At 55.2% G+C, this 18,583-nt stretch overlaps 1 protein-coding gene across 1 annotated transcript in view; it reads left to right on the top strand.

Moving 5' to 3' along the window:
* The window catches only part of EFNB1 (ephrin B1), a 51,765-nt gene extending 34,699 nt beyond the window's left edge, over nt 1-17,066 (top strand). The window contains exons 3-5 of the mRNA XM_061445630.1: nt 11,495-11,587; nt 12,612-12,740; nt 13,873-17,066. Coding sequence (XP_061301614.1) covers nt 11,495-11,587; nt 12,612-12,740; nt 13,873-14,261 — 611 coding nt within the window. The 3' untranslated portion in view covers nt 14,262-17,066. The remainder of the gene's footprint in view (nt 1-11,494; nt 11,588-12,611; nt 12,741-13,872) is intronic.
* Nucleotides 17,067-18,583: the final 1,517 nt, after the last annotated feature.

The raw sequence follows: 18,583 nt of genomic DNA, 5'->3' as shown, positions 1-18,583 counted from the left end.
GGAGAAGCTCCCGGTGCAGCTCCCCAGCATTGCCACACAGGAGCTCTAGATGTGGCCCCATGTGCCGTGGCTGCTGCCAATGCCACAGGCAGGGAGCTACTGGGGTGACGTGTTTTTCAGCTGAGCACTGGCTTCATCCTTGGACATGATTCTCCAGTTCATTCTCCATTGGTGTTTGGGGGCAGTCCTGGCAGCCCTTTCTGTGTTGGATGGGGTGTGGGAGAGCAAAGACCTCCAAGCAAAGCCTTTGGGTGCTCTCCAGGCAGCTGTTTGCAGATGTGATGGGCAGCACCTTGGCCAGCCAGTGCTGTTGTATTTTTCCAGGGTGTTGTCTCTTCCCCATCCCTCTGCCGAATGCCTGGGCACAGCCATAGGATTACACCTCTCTTGGGAGCCTCTTTAAGGCAAGCAGACCTTGTTCGATGAAAATGCTGAAGTAAAAGCAAGGCCCCGGTAGATGTTTGCCCCATAAATCTGATACATTTGCTGTTTATTGTTAGTCTTTAAGCCCTTCAATCCATTTTTGATGTAATAATGTTCGTAATCCAATCTAACGCTTTTTGGCAGCCGGATTCAGTGAGACCAGATATATTATCCTGAGTGTTTCTTTAAACCCCTTGTCTTGCATTTCTGTTTTTAGATGCAATTAGACTTAACCTGGCAAGAATTATCTGTTGTAAACCATTGGATGTGTGCTTCGTCCCTGGGCCTTTCCTACATCAGCATTTTTCTATAGCTTGCACTTCATCATGGAGAAGGGGTCACCTATGTACTGCCAACTGCCAGAATAATCCTTCCTCCTTGTTTTCAGGACACGTTGCCATACTTGCTTTTCTGGCTGTACTCCCCCAGCTTCCGGAATAGCTGCTGTTGGTTTGGGAAGCCTCTAGCCCATGCCAGCATATGTGAGAGTGTCTGCAGAGCCGCTTGAGCTCTTTCTGCAGCCCTTGGGATTTGATAATTTTCTCCCTGGTTCCTTGTGTCCTGGTGGAGTGCTGTGGATGGGTGCCATGCCGGGGGGGGGGCCGGGTGCAGCCCCCCGGGGCGCTTTGTCAGCCCGCCAGCTCTTTGCTGGCTTTCTTTGCTGATTGCATTTGAATGCGGCCACTTTCATGTGCTCCTCATCTTCCGTCCCACAACTTGTTTGGTGAAGATGAGTTGAAAGCAAAAGTGCCGTTTGATGCCATGATGAGAGCTATGAACTTCTGCTGATAAAAACCCAATTAACCGGCTTCCTCATTCTTCACCCAAATGGGCTGGTGCTCTGCAGATGCATTGCATCCTTGCCTCACCAGCTTGCAACATACGTGGGGCAACACAGAAAGCCTGGGCAAAGCAAAGCCATCCTGGTGCCATAACCATCTGTTTTTTGGGGACTGGCTTTCCTCCTCTGTCCGTATCCCTCTGGGAGCTGGTGGCAGAGGGTAGATGAGACCCTCTTCCTGCAGGAAATGCTGCGTGGGAGCCAAAGGGCTTGTGCCAGAGACAAATGGGTCTCTAATGGTGTCCCACTCCCAGCTTCAAAGCCCGGGCGCTGGACGTGTCAAACCCAAATAATGGCCCTTAGACAACACGCGGTTCCTTGTCTTGGAGGCTTGTCTGAAGACCGTGACCACAGTAAATGTGATTTTGTTGAGCCCTGTCCCTTAAGCCTCTGCCTCTTTTCTCTTCTCCTCCTCCCTCCTGACCTTTGCAGCTCAGCGCTGTCCCCGGACAGCCCCTGGCAGCTGATCTCATAGCTCAGCCTTTCACGGCCCTAATAGGGATGAAAAGCTCTAGCAGAAAGGGCCGGTGTCCTGCACCCAGCCAGGAGGTAAATACCCAGTGCTTTGATCTGCTCCTGGGCTGGGGAGAGGGGGCCCTGCCTGCAACAAAGACCCTGGCTGGGGTCCCGGTGCCCGCTTAACTCTCTGCCTGCTGGGTAGCCTGACCCCTGCCTGCAGCTCTTGCAAGGCCAAGGGCTCTCCCCGCCGCAGGGTGCCGGACACCAGGTTGTGTCTGCCTGGGCCTTTGGGCTGCCTGCAACTGAAGGTGCTCTTCCCCAGGAGATAGTGTTTCCAAGAGCATCTCTTTAACACTGACATGACCCATTAGGAGAAAGTAAAACGTGTTTAATTCCACAGTGCTTCTGAAAACCGAGGTGCCATGAAGAGGTGCCATACAACCTGGACAGAGGCAGCAAGGAGGTGACATCCAACTGGCACCATGCCTGCCTGATCCTGCTGTGCCCCCCCCCCATGCTTCTGGGACAGTGTGACTCTGCCTTGTCTCCCCAAAAAGGTGCTCCCTTTGCAGCTGTAGAGGAAGGCAAACACTAAAGCAGTCCCTCCGGTGTGCTGCATGCCTTGGCCATGCCTCTGCCTTCATCTTCTTCCTCCCCTTCCAGTCTCTGCTCCCTCCAGCACGTCTGTAGCAGGGGGTCACGGGGACCTCAGAGAATCTCTTGCAGCTGCAGGTGCATGGACTGTGGTGGACCCTGCTCTTCAGTGGTGCTCACCTCTGTAACCCTGGAAGAGATTAAAACTTGGCTCCTTTTGGACTAAACTTCCAGGAAGAGGCTTGAAAGGCAGAAGAACCCTTCAGTTTGACAAAGACTTGAAAAACATCCCAGCATACAGGAGCTCCTGGAAGGGCTGTGCAGTAGATAAGTTCAGGCAACTACTTCCTTGGCATATATTTTCTAATAACTCATTCTTCGTCTAGATCCTTTCCGCAGGCTTTGTCCCTGAGATCCCCATTGCGCTCCACTGCTCCTGTACCTATGGAATTTTCTTGATGCCAAAGCTCTGGGGAGAGGCATGCAGGCACCACCGCAGCTCTGACCTAGTGTGTTGTAGCTTCATCTGCAAACTGGGCTGCTGATAGCCTGGGGTGCACAGTGGTGGGTGCTGGCTGTCAGATCAAGAGCACTCTGGGGGCTGCAGAAAGCAGCCACACTTGGACTGTGAGACATGCAGGGGGAGAGCAGGTTTGGCATTAGTGAGTTGTGATGTGCAGCCTTTTTCCATCTCTATTTTCTAATGATCTGTGTGTTGGATGCCTCTTGACCAGGCTGGCTGTGCTGGGGAGGGCTGCCCAGATTGTGTGTGGCACCTTTAAAAACTTGCCTTTCTGGCGAGAATGGGTTTTATTTGCCATTTGATGTGTCTTTGCCCTAGGAGTGATGTTTTTTCTGCTGCTGCTGTGTAATGACTGTGCTCTTTGATCCTGCCTGGCAGCTCGGAGTTAGTGTTAACAGAGCTAATTGCGAGCTGGCTGTGGAGGCTGGTGGGGAGCAGCAGAGCCTGGGGGTGGCTGCTCAACCCTCTGCAGTGGGGTCAGCCCTAACTTGGGCAGAGAGGGGGCCCTTCCTCATACTTTACCGCATGAGGGGATGAGTCCTTGTCTGAATAGTCGGGCTTATTTAGCTTATATTGGAAATATCCAGATCCTATGACGTGATTGCTGGAGACAGTTAGGTCCGTTTGCTAGTGTCCTGGAGAAGAGGGCTGGAACCACTGCAGCCGGTGGCCTCTTGCTGAGGCAGCGCAGGTGCTGCTGTGCTGCTCCCTGGGGAGCTGTGGGCACTGCTGTGCAGAGGTGTAGTGAGCTCCTGCTCCAGCTGCCATGGGATGGGGTGCTGTGAACTGGGGGCTGTCCTGCTCTGAGCTGGGTGCAGTGCCGGTGGGTGCACAGCAGCAGCGGCTGAATCCACCATGGAAACAGTGCCTGGGCTAACTCCTGTCCCAGCCATGGGGTTATTTGCACCTCTGCACCAGTGTGAACTTCCCCGCTGCCAGCAGATTCCTGATGTTTATGCAAAGTTTACCTTTAATTGCAGTGGGGTTTCTTCCCAGCATCCCACAGCGCACCCCGAGCTCCTGTCCCTCCCCGCTGCCCTGTGCCTCCTTGGCTCCCCACGCTCTCCCAGGCAGCTTGAACTTCCAGAAGATTTGCACATGAATCAGCTTCTCCTGTCTCTTACAACTTGGATTTTCCTCTGGGCTTATTCCATCCGGGCAGTGGGGGGGTGGCACTATCCCTTGTGCATCTGTCTCCATCCCCTTCACAACAGATTTCTCAGTCAGTCATAGATGTTCTGCTACCTAACTGAAGAGATTTACACCCTGTTAAAATGCAATGAGTACTTTCCTCCTCTCCTGCTCCCACTGGGGCCCACAAATGGCTCTGGCAGAGCATCAGGTGGAGAATTACATGGCACTTTTTTCCTGACCTGTAACCAGTTGCTTGGGGCTACCGCAGAGACTGTGCAAATAAACTTTCTCTTCTACTGACACTCTCTGCTTTCGGAAGGGGAGGGATAGTCCTGAAGACAAGAGGCTTTATTTAGTGTCCCAGTATCCGGCTGTGCCTGCTCCCTGGCAAGGGATGGGGATGCTGGGAGCTTGCATGGCTTGTCCACGTGCATGTCTTGGCAGCATTGGTACAAAAGGGCTTGGAAGCAAGTAAGCAAGCAGTGGTCTTGCAACCAAGAAGTGCTTTCTAGCCTTGAAGAAGTTACCTGCAATGTAGCCCTGACTCTTAATTGTGATGCTAATTAGGGTTGGTTATAATCTTTCCATCAGAAAGCTGTTTCAATGGGAAATTAGGTTTTCACTTAAGCATTACTTGTGTTAGTGTTGTCTTCTGTGCAGTACTTCTCTCTTTGCTCCCAGAAAGTACCTGAGACAGTCCCAAACCAGCACTTAGGGCTGGCAGCGTTGCTGTAGCACGTGAGGAGGATGAGTGTTGGTGTGTTATGTCCTCCCTTTGTAGCCCCTTAACCTGCCTGGTGCTGCTGGTCCTGCACTTTGGGAATGCTGCTCTTCATAAGGGATGGGACTGATTTAACATTTCTGTTTATCTTTGTGGGGTGCTGACCATGGCCAGGTGGAGGTGAACTCCATCCCAACCAGACTTTCATTCCTATTTCCAGAACCTGGTGCTTTTCACTTTGTGGTGTGTTTGTTGGAGCAAGAAGCATGTCTGTGGTATCTGGGTTACCCAGGGCATGCAGTGAGTGGTCTGTCCTCTGCAGTCACCCCGACTGTCCCCTGCTTACTGTGTCCTTGGGGAGGACAGACGTGAAGCCGCTGTGCCTTGGCTAGAGGGAGCAGCACACCAGGCTCTCCCTTCGGTGGCAAAAATTTGTAGGGTTTTGCAACAACTCTAAATAATGGCTATAACAAATTCAGCCTGAATCAGCACCATTAGGTTGTTTCCTCATGCCTTGCTTGAAGACCCACCAGTGCTTGGCCATACTTGCTTCCCTTGATGGAAGGACTCAGTCTGAGGTTGCGGCATGGAGGCTGGCATTTCCCTCCGCAGTGCAGGGAGAGTCATGTGGGTTTATATATAAAATCTATTTCGACAGGCAGTTCCAGAGCTGGGCACATGATGCTGGTGGATGTTAGCTTCCCACACCCCTCCAACCGCACTTGGGTGCTCCAGGGCTTCCCAGGAGGATGTGGCACTTTGGAGAGCTGAAATCCCTGGCAGACACCACAGTCATAAATGGGACTGTTGTGTCGGCTAGAAAGTGGGTTTGCCATGTGCCCCTCTAGCTCTGTGCCCTGCTCATTAGGGGTGCACGCTGTTAGATGGGCTGGTACAGTTGTGCCCATGGGAGTTGGGCTGGGAGTGCCCTGCTTTGCTGTGGGGCTGGGTGAGCCCTGCGACCCAGCTCTGCTCGTAGCTCCCTGTTCTGGGAGGTTGAGGCTGTCAGCAAAACCAGACCACAGGCTGGAGGTTGTGGGGATAAACTGTGCCCATACCTGGCTCTGCATGTGAAGTGGTGGCTTTGGGAGGCTTCACGCCATTGCCCAGTGCATGCTGGTGTGGGTCCTGCTGCTGCTTCTCCAGCGACCTGTGGTAGTCAGCCCCTCTGTTTCATGGGGCTGTGCTGCAGGCAGAGGAAACCTGAAACAGATTGCTGGTTCATGAGGAGATTTTGCCATTCAATGCTTCGAAACCCCAGCTCCGGCAGCCTGGGACAGGCTCTTTCCTAGAAGTCACCCCTGTTTTTCTGAGCTGTGTGTGTTTGTGGGACCCTGAGACTGTAAACCCCGAGGAGTAAGGAGGAGGATGCAGATATCAAACAGGAAGGGTGTTGCTCGTGAAACACAGGTTTGGGTCTTAGGGCACCGAGCATCTCTGTGGGCTTCTCACTCCTTTGCAACAGCCATTGCTGTGGATGGAGCAGCCTGGAGCAGACTATTGTCCTGCCAAAATGGGCTTTTTATGAGTAGTAGGGAGTAGGTGATGCTGGCAGCTGCCAGGTGGGCAGGCTGGATATCCCTGCCTGTGGGGTCATCTGGTGCCCACTGGGGATGGTGGGGAGAAGGACCCCAGGGCTGTGCAGGCTGGTTTGCAGTGATGGGCTCTACATAGGTGTGGGGGACAGAGAAGTCCCGATGGACATTGTGGTACTGGGCCCGCCAGTGTCCTGCAACACTGGGGAGGGGGCACCCCGGAGCATCCAGTGTTGGTGGCACGGGGGGGAATCAGGCTGCTCAGTCCTTCTCCTTCTATAACAGACCAGGAGGCTGGAGGAGCTCTCAAGCTGCCAGGAGGGTGTGTGAAACCCAAGCCTTGCACCTCCTGCGGCCGTGCAGGGACGGGACGGGGCTGCCTGGCTTGCACACACATTTCTGGGGCTTCAGGGCCCCTTCCCGGTGCAGCTGCCTCTGGGCTGGAAGGCTGCTGCTGGCCCCGCTGGCAGCGTGACAGCGTGGGGCTCGGCTCCCCCTGCACAGCCCCTTGCCCTTGCTCTGGCAGCCGACCCAGTGAATGTGCTGGAGTTAATGGGAAGGGCTTGGGATGATGTGTGCGGCGGGGGGACGCGGGCTCGCTCCCTGCAGCGGGGCCCAGCGAGGAAATCATAGTAATATTAATAATCACAGTGATGCTGTGAGCGGCGGCAGAGGGAGGAGGAGGAGAAGGGGCTGTGACCAAGCTGCAGGGCATTTGTGTGCAGTGGAGCAGGCGGGTGCCTCTGCTCGGTGACCTGGCAGCAGCTCTGTGTGTCCCTGTGGTGCCAGCCCTGGCTGGGATGGGGAGATGAGGGAGCCTGGTGCCTGTGATGGAGCTGGGCACTGGTGCAGCACCTCTGCTAATGCAACACCCCTAGCAGTGCATCACCCACACCGTGGTACTGAGGGAGCATTGAACAACTTTGAGGAGGGGAAAGGTGGTATGAGCTAGGATTTTATTTTAAATAGAGTCTGTTCATGGGTTCATGCAGGGATCTGCTGGCGGTGTCCGAGTACACTGGAGATGCAAGGCACATCTTCGGGGCCACCCGTAGGGTTTTTACATGTGCCAGCAGGAGCTTCCAGCCTGGTGTTGGGTACCATGGCTGTGCTGTGGGTTACCTGAGGCTGCCCTGAACCTCAGCAGGGTCAGTGTGTGCCTTCCCACCGCCCTGTCTGCTCCACCGGGATGGGGGTCAGGCTGGGGTGGCACCCCAAAGCCCTCGCAGGCAGTGGCAGTGGGTGCCAGCAGGGTGCTGCTGCCCCTGCCTAGAGCTGTGTGGTGGAAATGTGAATCTGGGACAGGTCTGGGGGTGAAGGGGAGATCGCAGGCAGGCACTCGGGCTGCGTCCATGCAGCGCCTGGCTGGGTCTGGAGCAGGGCTGTGGTGCACAGATGGAAGAGTAATTAAGAGTAATAAAAGGAAAGAGACTTGGATTCGCTACAGTCTCAGCACATTAATTGTGCTTTGGGGCCCAAATCATAGCAGAGTCCTGCTAGAGGGAATCCAGAAGAGAAACCAAACATCTTGCTCCGTCCAAAGCTGACCATTTAAGAGACCCTTGCCTTCATCTGCTGCCAGGTATTGCTTCCAGAGCCTCCCATCTGCCAAAGCCCAAGTTCTCAAGTTGAAATATTTTAGGGAAGGAAGAAAAGCTGCGGTGACAGTCTGAGTGCTAGCGGTAGGGAGGCAGAATGCGATGCGCCGAGGACAGCACGTGGCTCTGCTTGCTGCTGGGGAAGGAAACATGGGGTTGTTGGGGCTCTCCTCCCCACAGAGGCATCATCCCATCCGGCTGGGCTGTGTCACCGGGCTGGGGTGTGGAGTTTTGTTGGTCTTGTGCCTGAGGACTGGGTTGATTTGTGCCAGCAAGTGGATGTCCTGCCGGTGCTTCCATGCAGACCAAGCATCTCTTCTAAATTGACAAGCAATTACATGGTTAATGGTATCAATGTTAAATCCTCATCACTCAGCAGCCTGAGGCTTAATGCTTCATTAAGGCAAAGGCATCTAATAGCTCTCAGGACTGGGAGCTGCCTTTTCTTTTGAGCCTGAGTAGAAGTCATTTGTCCAGAGGCTGCTTTTGGTCTCCTGGTCCCACAGTCAAACTGTAAGTCCAAAATGGAGAGTGGGGGGCAGGAAAATGCTCCGATACATTCCATGTTGCTGGGGCTGCCTGGATCAAGCCTTATTGATGTGATGGAGCTGCACTTGTAAATGTGGCGTGTGGAGATCACGGCTGTCGTTTGAGACCTGCCATTTCCTAGTCCCCTGGGTGTCCTCAGCTCCCTGCCTGTCTTCGTTGATCATTTCATAGCTCTGCCTTGTGCTTCTGCCCTGCAGCCACCTCTCCCCAGGCTCAGGGCTGCTTCTCGCCTCTCCCTGCAGCTGCTGTATGCCTGTGGATTTACCTTTTCCTCCTGTATGTTACTATGCATTTATTGGCGCTGAATTTCGTCAGCCATTGAGGATTGGTGATGGCTCTGCCCTCGTGAGCACAGCAGTGACTGTCACAGATGCTTTGGGCTTCGTCTCACTATTCACCCCGTGCCTCCTGGATCACACGTCTCTGCTGGAGCGGTGCAGGCCTGATCCTGTGGCCTTCTGCTGGTAGATCTAATGCTGTGAAAGCAAGAAATGGAGTGGGAGGATCAGCTCTCCAAATCTGAGCCTTGCAGTGCCCACGGGTCACCAGGGACTCCTAGCTGCAGCCCTCTGCTCCTTGCCTCTGGACCCCTGGCTCAGCAACACATCAGTCTGTCCTGAGTGTTTGTATGAAACCTGCCAGAAGCTGCACTCTTTTGGCCATTTGGATGGGATTATGACTTTTGGAAGCCCAGCCAGCTGTGTGGAGCATCTTGTTTTGCTTTGGCCTGTTTTGGATCTGTACAGAGTGTGGTAGTGTGTGTCCTTGTTTCAAGCGGCTGCACGGGAGACTATCGGCATGGGTTTTGCAAGTGTTTTGCCATTTTACCTGCCCCTTTTGGTGTTCCTTCAAGCAGCTGCTTCATTTTTTTCATGTGGTTCCCTTTCGAAGCTGCTTTCTCCTGTCATCATCCTGACGATCAGAACAAGAGGAGGCTTCTTGAACAACGTCCTGCACGTGGCACAGGAGGAAGGTTGCTTTGCTGTGTCCCCTGGCCTGTCCCTGTGACTCCAGCTGCCGTTCCTCCATCCTGTTTGGATCTTTAATGTTTTTGTTGTATCCGAATACAACATCTCCGTTTAACGTTATTTTGGAGGAAACGCTGTCTTCCGTTACTGCTGCGTGCTCTACCTTTGCAGGATCTCATAGTTCCCCATGCTGGACCCATATTTACTCTGTAGATCATTCTGATATAATTAGGTTATTACATTATAAATGAGACCTTACGAGGTCTCGCAGAGGCTGGTTTTACAGACTGCTCTGGTTTCCCTGCCCGCTGTGTTGCAGTGTCAATGGCTGAAGTCTATTCAAGATGGAGCAATCCATGGCACGGGGCTGGGAAGTTGTTAATGGAACTGCTTCAGGGCCATGAGCTGGGACATATTGGCTTATTTCAATCCCAAACCAGCACCTCTGGCCTGGGAGAACTGGGCTGCTATGCCTTCTGCTGGAGTTAGCTCCCTAAGATGTTTATGTGGGGAGTTTGAGCCTATTCAGGTTAAGAAGAGCTGTAGGGGGGCGTTTCTCTACATTCCCAGGCGTTTGCGTCGGGATTTGTGCTGACAGTGCTCCTGTCAAACCGCCCGGCAGTGAATCCCAGATGCGTGGATGTACGGCTCCATCCAGGGAGCTGCTGGCAGGCGAAACCCCGCCGCTGGAGAGGTGATAACTCAGCAAACGGCCCAGCGACTTTCTGATTAGTAAAACATTTGCTGGTGTTTCTCACGAGAGCCTCGATTGCACAGAGGCGTTTGGACAGAGCTGATGGACTTTGAGCTGCATCCCGGCGTGATCCAGGCTCGCTTTCTGGCGTAGCCCAGCTCTGAGTCCTCCTCCAAGGGTCTTGCTGTGGGAAAGCCAGTGCAGAAGAAAGACCTTGCTCCATAACTCAGCCTCTGCCCATCACCTCCTCACCGACGCACAGTGGGGTCTGATGGATTCAGCCCCACCGACCATCAGTCACCCGCCCTCCCAAACCCGAGTTTTGTGGGGTGGAGGCAGGAATTGGGCTGTGCAGGCAACCTGAAACCCTGAGGCTGAGTTTTGGCATTGAGCTGTGCTGTGCTGGCCAAATCCTGCTTTGCTTCACTGCCTTGTCTCTGTAAAACTATCCCCGTAGCTTCGCGATTCTCTATTGTGCCGCCTTTCCTTAGCTCCACTCCTGCTGTATGCCATCACCATCCCTCTCCCAGGGTTTGTTGCTTCTCTAGCAGAATAAATCCCCATGCCTGGATTTGGAGCACTGGGATGATTTGTGTTTGCTGCGATGGACAGAGGTGCCATCTTGAGGACCATCCCTGGTCTCGGGGAGAGCTGGATGTATGCCCTACACCCAGTGCATCACCCATCCACTGGGCACAGCAACCCCTGGGCACTTGAGGGCTCTTTGGGGGTTAGAAGCCACTTTGAGTGTGTTTAGCAGGGGCTGTCACTGAGGTGCTTAATGATGTCATGCTCTGGTTTGGGTTAATTTTGTCCCATGTTCCCCCTGCCCTGAGCTGTCCCTGCCATGGTAGAGGGCTGGCGGGCACGTGGATGTGTGCAGGTCCCTCCCTGTGTGGTGGCAGCCGGAGATGTGCGGCTCCCTGAGCTCCCTCAGGACTGAAAGGCTTAAAAAAATCTGTGCTGGCTAAAGTAGAAAGTTAATGTGAATTTAACTGACTTCTGCCCTGCAATTAGAGCCACTCAACCCCATTGGGGCTCTGAGTTTACATTCTTTACTGAGGCTCAGTGTGTAATTATATATGTATAATTTAAACTGTGCATATGCATGTGTTCCTATTATACACCGAGGAGCAAAGGAAATTATCCAGGAATTAAAGGGGGAGGAGGGTGCAGGCATGGATAATGGTTTGCTTGTGTGGATGTGGCAGCGAGGGGAAGCTGGAGGGATCACATCCTCATCACTGCAAACATCTTCAGAAGGTGTAGAAAACAAGAACTCGGTGTTTTAAACACTGTGGGTGCCAGACTGAGGCATGAAGAAGTGGCCGCAATGAGGGGTCAGGAATGAACCTCAATATGCCGAGCTCCTGCTAGGGGACAGAGGGGACCTGCCCAGCGTTGTCCTTCCAGGTTCCACAAGCCCTGCCTAACGCTTCCTCTCTTCTCTTGCAGCCACTTCCAACGGGACGCTGGATGGCCTGGAGAACCGGGAAGGAGGGGTCTGCCAAACACGCTCCATGAAGATTGTCATGAAAGTGGGGCAGGGTGAGTCCCTCTGCACCCTCAGGTCTTCTGTCACCGAAATGCCTTTGCCCAGCAAAATGTTGGCCCCTGAACTGTGTGTAGGGGTCTGGATTGTGGGGAAGCTGAGGCCGGGCCAGCTGGTCCCTGGGAGGCTTCCGTGGTTAATTCAGCAGAATTTCATTTTTTGCTCTTTTTTCTCCTCTTTTTTTTTTTTTTCTTTTGCCATCACTTGCACGTGCTTGGTGTGTTGGGATTAAAATGGAGTAGTTGTTCTGTGGTGCCTCGTGGTTTGTGTCGTGGTGGGAAGCCAGCTCAGCATGGGACCCATGAACCATGCAAGTGCATCAGTGGGGGGGTGGCACAGGCAGTGTCCACGTGAGCTGTTGGGGGCCCGAGGGGGGTTCCAGTTGGGCATGCATCAGCGCTTGCGCTGGTCCTGGCAGCTCTCAGCAGTGCTGGCCACCACAGTGTGGGGACAGTGCAGGCTGATGGCGGCAGTGGGACACCAAGGGTACCACCGATGGAGGGACTGTGGTGTGTGCTCTTCTCCTGGAGGGAGCTCCCCAGCACCTTCCATCCTGAGCTGCTGGGTGCCTCCCAGCCCTAGGATGCCCTGGGCTTGTGTCAGCCCCTGATTCAGATGCACAGCTCCTGATGGCTGCTTTTCATTATTGTGTTTTCACTGTGGGGCCAATACTTATAATAAACAGAAGAAGCAGTGCTGCAGCCTTGGCAGGCTGCCTTCCCTTCCTGTTCCTCCTGCTGCCCGTGCAAGAAACTTGCCCCAGCCCACGCATAGGAGCTCAGAAAACAAAAGTTGGGGGGGGGGGGGGGGGGGGGGGGATTAGGGTGGGGAAGCTACTTCCCATGAGCCCTGAAGCAGATCAGCCTTGCTCTGCTGCTCTCAGCATCTCGCACTGCTCCTGTTATCTTCCTTCAGCCTCTGGGGGTGGCTGGCTGGGATTGTTGGGGCAGTTGTGTAATGAGGAGCGAGCTGCTGCCATCCAGGTTGAATCTCATTTGTCCCTTCCTCTCTTTTCCCCAGATCCGAACGCAGTGATCCCAGAGCAGCTGACCACAAGTCGGCCGAGCAAGGAGGCCGACAACACCGTGAAGATCGTCACACAGAGCCCGCGCAGCAAGGTCCCCGCGGTGGAGGAGCCCGGCAAGCCGGGTGAGCTTTGACAGGGACACGCAGGGGAGGGATGGAGGCTCTGCCCACCCACAGGGCTGGAAGGTAGCTGCTGCCGGCAGGGCAGCTCTGAGCCAGGCTTGTAGCATGGATCCCAGGAATGCCAGGTGCTCCAGAGCAAGGACTTAACGGGTTTACCATAAGCATTGTGCCCATCTCTACCATCCCTGTGGCTCACAGCATCTCCTTGCCTCAGCCCTGAGCCTTCTGGACAGGGACCACTCAGGGCACAGCGCAGGTAGCCAGGCTGCAAGTGCGGAGCAGCTTGGGTTTGTTTTCCCAGCTCTGGTATGTCCTGGCAGCTGCTTCTCAGGGAAGTGCTGTTTCAGCACTCTCCTCCTCCTCCTCCTTGCTGCCCATCTGCAGTACATCCAAGAGGGCTTGGAGGAGGTGAGGTCCTCGGGTTTTTGAGCTGAGCCAGTGTGAAAGCCTTTTGAAGGTGGTTTCCTGAGTTCCTGACCCTGCTGAGAGAAAAGTGAAATCAGATGAAGTAGGGAAGAGTTGCTCTTTTCTTCTCACCCGGTATGGCCAGCCAAACACTCTCCCCTCGGGGCACTTGGGGCTGCCCTGGCCCAGGGGTCAGGAGGAGGCAGGGGGTCAGTAACTGGATATCATGGGGCTCCAGGTATCAGAGCCTACTTTCACCAGAGCATCAAGGTCTGTTGCAGAGTGAAGGCTCCCAGGGAGTCTGGACTGGTGGTCACCCAGACCTGAGCAGCACTCTGCTCCATAGGCTGGGAGGTGGAAAGGGGAAACAGCACTCTGGGGTGGTGGAGAGGGCATGTGGTCCCTTCTCTGCAGCAGCCAGGGCTCCTGCCTGCCCTGCCCAGCACCTGCAGGCTGAGATGAAAGGGAGGGGTGGGTCTAACTGGAGTGGGAAGGTAAGGAGATGTTGCTGTCCCCTTGGAGGTGAGGGAGCTGCTCCCCTCCCCAGGCAGCATGTGGGGGGGAAGCTGTTGTGCTGAGTTTGAGGGGTGGAGAGGGATTCTGATGTACCGCTCATCCACTCACCCCACCAATGCAGTCTGTGTGTGGACAGAGCACAGACCCCCTCACAGAGATGGGGTTCAGGCTGCCTGCCAGGGTCTGACAACCCTCTCTTCTTGCCTTGTAGGATCTGTCAACCAGGACGGCCAGGAGACCCAAGGTCCCAGCGATGGCTTCTTGAGCTCCAAGGTGGCTGTCTTTGCGGCAATCGGCGCTGGCTGCGTCATCTTCATCCTCATCATCATCTTCCTTGTCGTCCTCCTGATCAAGATCCGCAAACGGCACCGGAAGCACACGCAGCAGCGAGCTACAGCCTTGTCCCTCAGCACCTTGGCCAGCCCGAAATGCAGCGGGAATGCGGGCTCCGAGCCCAGCGACATCATCATCCCCTTACGGACTACAGAGAACAACTACTGCCCGCACTACGAGAAGGTGAGCGGGGACTACGGGCACCCCGTCTACATTGTCCAGGAGATGCCCCCCCAGAGCCCAGCCAACATTTACTACAAGGTGTGAGGAGCAGCCTCGGCAAGCCGCCGATGCAGGAGCACGGGAGCGCCGAGCACAGGGGGCAGCTGCCCCCAGGGTCTCCCCACGGGCGGTCTGGCGCCAGGAGGGAGGAAGCGAAATGAACCCCACGGCACGGCGCGGGGAGCGCCAGGGTCCGGCGCTGGAGAGCGGATGGCTCGCTCGCACACTCGCGCGCTGAATTCTCCCCTTTGTATTTAGTTTTGTAGTTCTCAGCTTTTGTAATCCCGAGACTCGAGGGTGAGCCTTCAGCATCCTCCTCTTCTTCTCCAGGACTGCGGCCGGCCAGGGGTGGGTGCCGTGCCTTTCCGTGCTCGCTTGGACACCGCGGGCAAACACAGAGACTCCACCTCCCCTTTTTCGCTTTGGGATTTCCCCGCGTCACCCCTCTACGTCCTTGTGTGAAGTGCCCGTGCGCCTGGCGCCGCAGCGGCTGCCGCTCGGGTCCCGGAGCCTGGACCGACGCCGGGGCCGCGGCGAGGAGCCTCGGTCCGAGGAGGAGCAAGCAGCTGTGTGTGGGGAGGAGGAGGATGCTTTGCCTAGGTGCCAAGATGCAGACAACTGTGCAGGGAGGAAGCTGGCAAACCCGATTTACTACTACTACTATTATTATTATTATAATTATTTTAATTTTTTTGTAACATTTTTATTTTTGTGAATTCCGGGCGGGATTCCGGCCCGCCGCCTTCGGGCACATGCCATCGCCTCCTTCCAGCACGCCATCCCACTGTCCGCGGGGCAGACCCCGCTGCTCCCAGCGCTGCCCTTTTAAACTTTTGTGTTCATAGCTGTTGACTCTTGTTTTAGTCTCTTTATAAAAAGAAAGAAAGAAAAAAAAAATATCTATACCATGTCTCAAGCATTCAGTGCGCGAGAGTCCGGGTGCTCCTCCTGTTCCATGCGGAGCAGCAGCCTTGGCCTGGCAGCTCTTCCCAACGCCCTGAGGGTGTCCGACTGCAGAGAAAAGCCTTTGATGAGGGTTTCCATCGGGCTGGGGCAGAGCCTGCTGGAAGCAGAGTAGGGGGCAGCTGGAGACCAGGGGGTAGCTGCAGCCCCCGGTCTTGTCCGCCAACTGGTGATGCTGTGGGTGGCTGTTCTTGGAAAGGAAAACTGGAAAACAAACATTCCTGACCCACGGCTGGTGCTGGGGAGGCTGGGAGTGCCAGGAGGAGGCTGGTGCTTGGCGCTGGAAGCCCCATGGAGGTGTAACACGGGTGGCTGTAGCCCCATACTTGGCTTGCTGGGAGCTGAGCCGATGGCTCCTGCCCCAGCCTGGTTTACCAGGGGAACCCGGTGCCCTTCTGTGGGACCTGTCTTTGGGGACAGGACCCTGCAGCGCCAGCCCCTGCCTGCCATGCTTCCCACACAGGAGCATCACCAGCCCTTGCTCACTCTGCCCTTCTGCCCTTGCCTTGCCCCTCTCTTGTCCAGAACTGGAAGGGTTGAGCCTTGGGCTCTTCTGGTGGAATCATTCCCATCTTCATCTTCCCAGGAGGACCTGCCAGCTCTGTGGCTGATGCTGGCGAGCAACACAGGGCAGGTGGTGCACAGCCACCCCCCTGTCTGCAGCCTGTCCAGCCTGGGGGCTGGCGGCCACCCCCTTCTCCTTCCTTGCTTTCTTTTCCTTTCAGAAGTAGCTGCTTTTGCTCAGGGAGTGAGCGTGGGGCAGGCGGTGCTGCTCCCGGGGCAGCGGGCTTGCGGTGGCTCGAGGCCTGGTTTGTCCTTGCCTGTCCCCAGGGCCCCAAAACCCGTGTTAGGAAGTGCCCATAGAGCGAGAGAGCTGCTCTGCAAAAGTGCCTTGACGAGGAGCGGGCAGGGGTGGCAGGAGGGGCAGAGCAGCGGATGGGAAACCCAGTGGCTCGATGCTGTGCTGGGGGTTTGGCTGCGGTCCTGAGTGGGACTGGAGCATCCCGCAGCGTTGTGTTGTTGGTTGTTCTGTTAAAGGTAGGAGGCTGGGCTGGAGCAGAGCAGGCTGCCCCTGCTCTCCTGCACTCAGCATCCAGCACTGAGGATGGCTTCTAGGGCCCTAAAATGGCTACTGCCCTCGGGAGAGAAGAGCCATAGCGGGTGCTCCCCCCGGCCTGGCCCTTCTCCCTGGTCCCTCCATGTAGCACCTTTTAGCCCCTCTCCCCCACTGCATCCATGCCAGCACTGCCTGCCCTCGGCTGCTGCTGAAGGGCTGGAGCCACCACAGCTGGGACCCCCCCATTCCCTGTTGGAGTGGGGTCTGCCCTCAGAAATCACAGCAAATTGTGTCTTAAAGAAAATCCCCCTTTCCCTCACTGGTGCCCTTTCCCATCTGCTGCGTGGTGACCTGTGGTTCCTGATGTGGGCAGTGGCGGTGGTGGATCAGGAGGGAGCAGTGGCTGGTGTGGAGGAGGTATTTGGGGGATGATTTAGTTTTGGTTCGTTTTGGAGGAGAAGGGAATGAGTCTGGCCACAGTTGTGCCAAAAGCAAAGTGACGGTGGCTCTTACCCGGCTCAGTGGCTGTCCCCAGCCGGGCTGCAGCTCAGCAGCCCCATCACCTCCATTCCTGTTGCTGGGGGCAGCTGAGAAACCTTGTAAATATGTGAAGAAAGGGTGAAATCTGAACTCTTGGTTTTTGCTGAGCACCTCGGTCTGCTGGGTCCTGAAATGGAGTGTGTCCCTTCGGTTCTTTTCATTGAAAGCATTGAAGTTTGGTTGGTTTCTTTTTTTTTTTTTTTTTGTCTTATTTTGTTTTGTTTGTGTAAATACTAGTCTTTTTTGGAAGAAATAATGTAAAGATGTTTTGTATAAACTCTGAATTATTTTCTGGTTGCTTTTTCTTAGAAAAAAAAAACAAAGGAGAACTAAAAAGAAAAAAAAAAAGAAAAAAGAAACAAGAAAAAGTAATTCTAACCACGAGAACGGGTGTAAAACATTGTCATACTGCGCTCAGCCCCGAGCTGCCCGCGGGCTGTGCTGGTGTGCGGGTGCTTGGTCCCCCTGAGATATAGCAGAGAGCATGGCTGCTCTGCCCTGGTTTCTGGGACAGCCCCAGCACCCATGGCAGGGTCAGACCTGGCTCATCCCCAGCTTGTTTCTGTCTGTTCTGGGTCCAGGCAGAGCCACAGCCCCAGGCAGGAGGCTTGGCAACACCAGGTGAACTAAAGGAGCACCAAATTTATCTCATTTTTTGTCTTAAACCAAAAAAGCCCGAACCTCAGGATGTGGAACTGAAGTGCAGCATCCTGAGATCCTGATCCGCTGTTCCAGACCCGTGCAGCTGCTCTTGTTGCAGATCCTTTTCCCCAGCTATCTGTTTTCCAGTTGCCAGCTGCAAGCACACCACAGCCCGATCTCTGTTTGGTGCCTGGGCTGGGGTGGCTTGTTCCTCTTCAGCAGAGCCCATGTTTTGTATGGGACAGTGCCAAGGGTCCTTGCGCTTGGGGAGGTGTCCATGCCCATGAAAGCCATTTCTGGTGTCACCGGCATGCTGGCACTTCCCCAGGGGCAGCCAGAAGGCAGCAGGGAGCTCCTGCAGTCACACTTCCTCATTGGAATGCCCGTGAATCTGCATTATAGGAGAGTGAGGTGGTTTGGAGCAGGCTTGGTACCTCCTGTCCTCTCGCCCTCCCTCCGGGCTGCACCGCGCACCAGCACACCCGCACCGCGCACTCCCACATTTCAGAGCTGTGACCACATCTACATCCCATGCCGTCGCATCCGCGCCCTCACCCTGGTCCTGCATCCCAATGGGGCAAAGTCCCAATGTTCCCGGGCAGCCCTGCATCCATGACACCATCAACCAGCCGCGGGGCTGCTGCCTTTGCCATGGTGCCGGCACCACTGGAGCATCCAGGCTGACACATTTTCCCTCTGCTGCCGTTAGTCAAGAGGTGGATTTGAACTTGGAGCTCAGGTGTGGCCGGGCCCACTGCTGGTGCAGGGCATGCGGGACTGGGGCTTTGGCCCAGGGCTGGGAATGCCACTGGCGAGCAGCAGGAGCGGTTTGGGTACCACATGGCTTGGCCATGCAGGGCTTTGGCTGTGTATCTGATCTGGAGGAGATGAGGACCCTCTGTGCCATAACCTACCTGGGGGATGGCCGGTCTCCAAGCTGCTTGCAGGGGCCATGTCACAGAGCAGGGCTTGGCATTCCCGCGCTGGTTGATTGTCCTTGGCTCCCGGTGGGTCCCAGCGGCCGCGCTCCCGGCTCTGCAGAGTTTTCTTTCTTCGTGTCATGTTCCTCCTTTTGATTCCTTTCACCTTCTCTCCAGCTCTCCCGCCCAGTAGCATATCATCGGCATCGGTAACCAGCTCTGTGGCATCTGAACTCCATGGAGCC

This window comes from Pezoporus flaviventris, unplaced genomic scaffold (genome assembly GCF_033815535.1).
Source record: "Pezoporus flaviventris isolate CSIRO_AGI_PZ_B2104156 unplaced genomic scaffold, CSIRO_AGI_Pfla_v1 ptg000005l, whole genome shotgun sequence".
NCBI lineage: Eukaryota > Metazoa > Chordata > Aves > Psittaciformes > Psittacidae > Pezoporus > Pezoporus flaviventris.
This window is presented reverse-complemented; position numbering and strand designations above follow the sequence as displayed.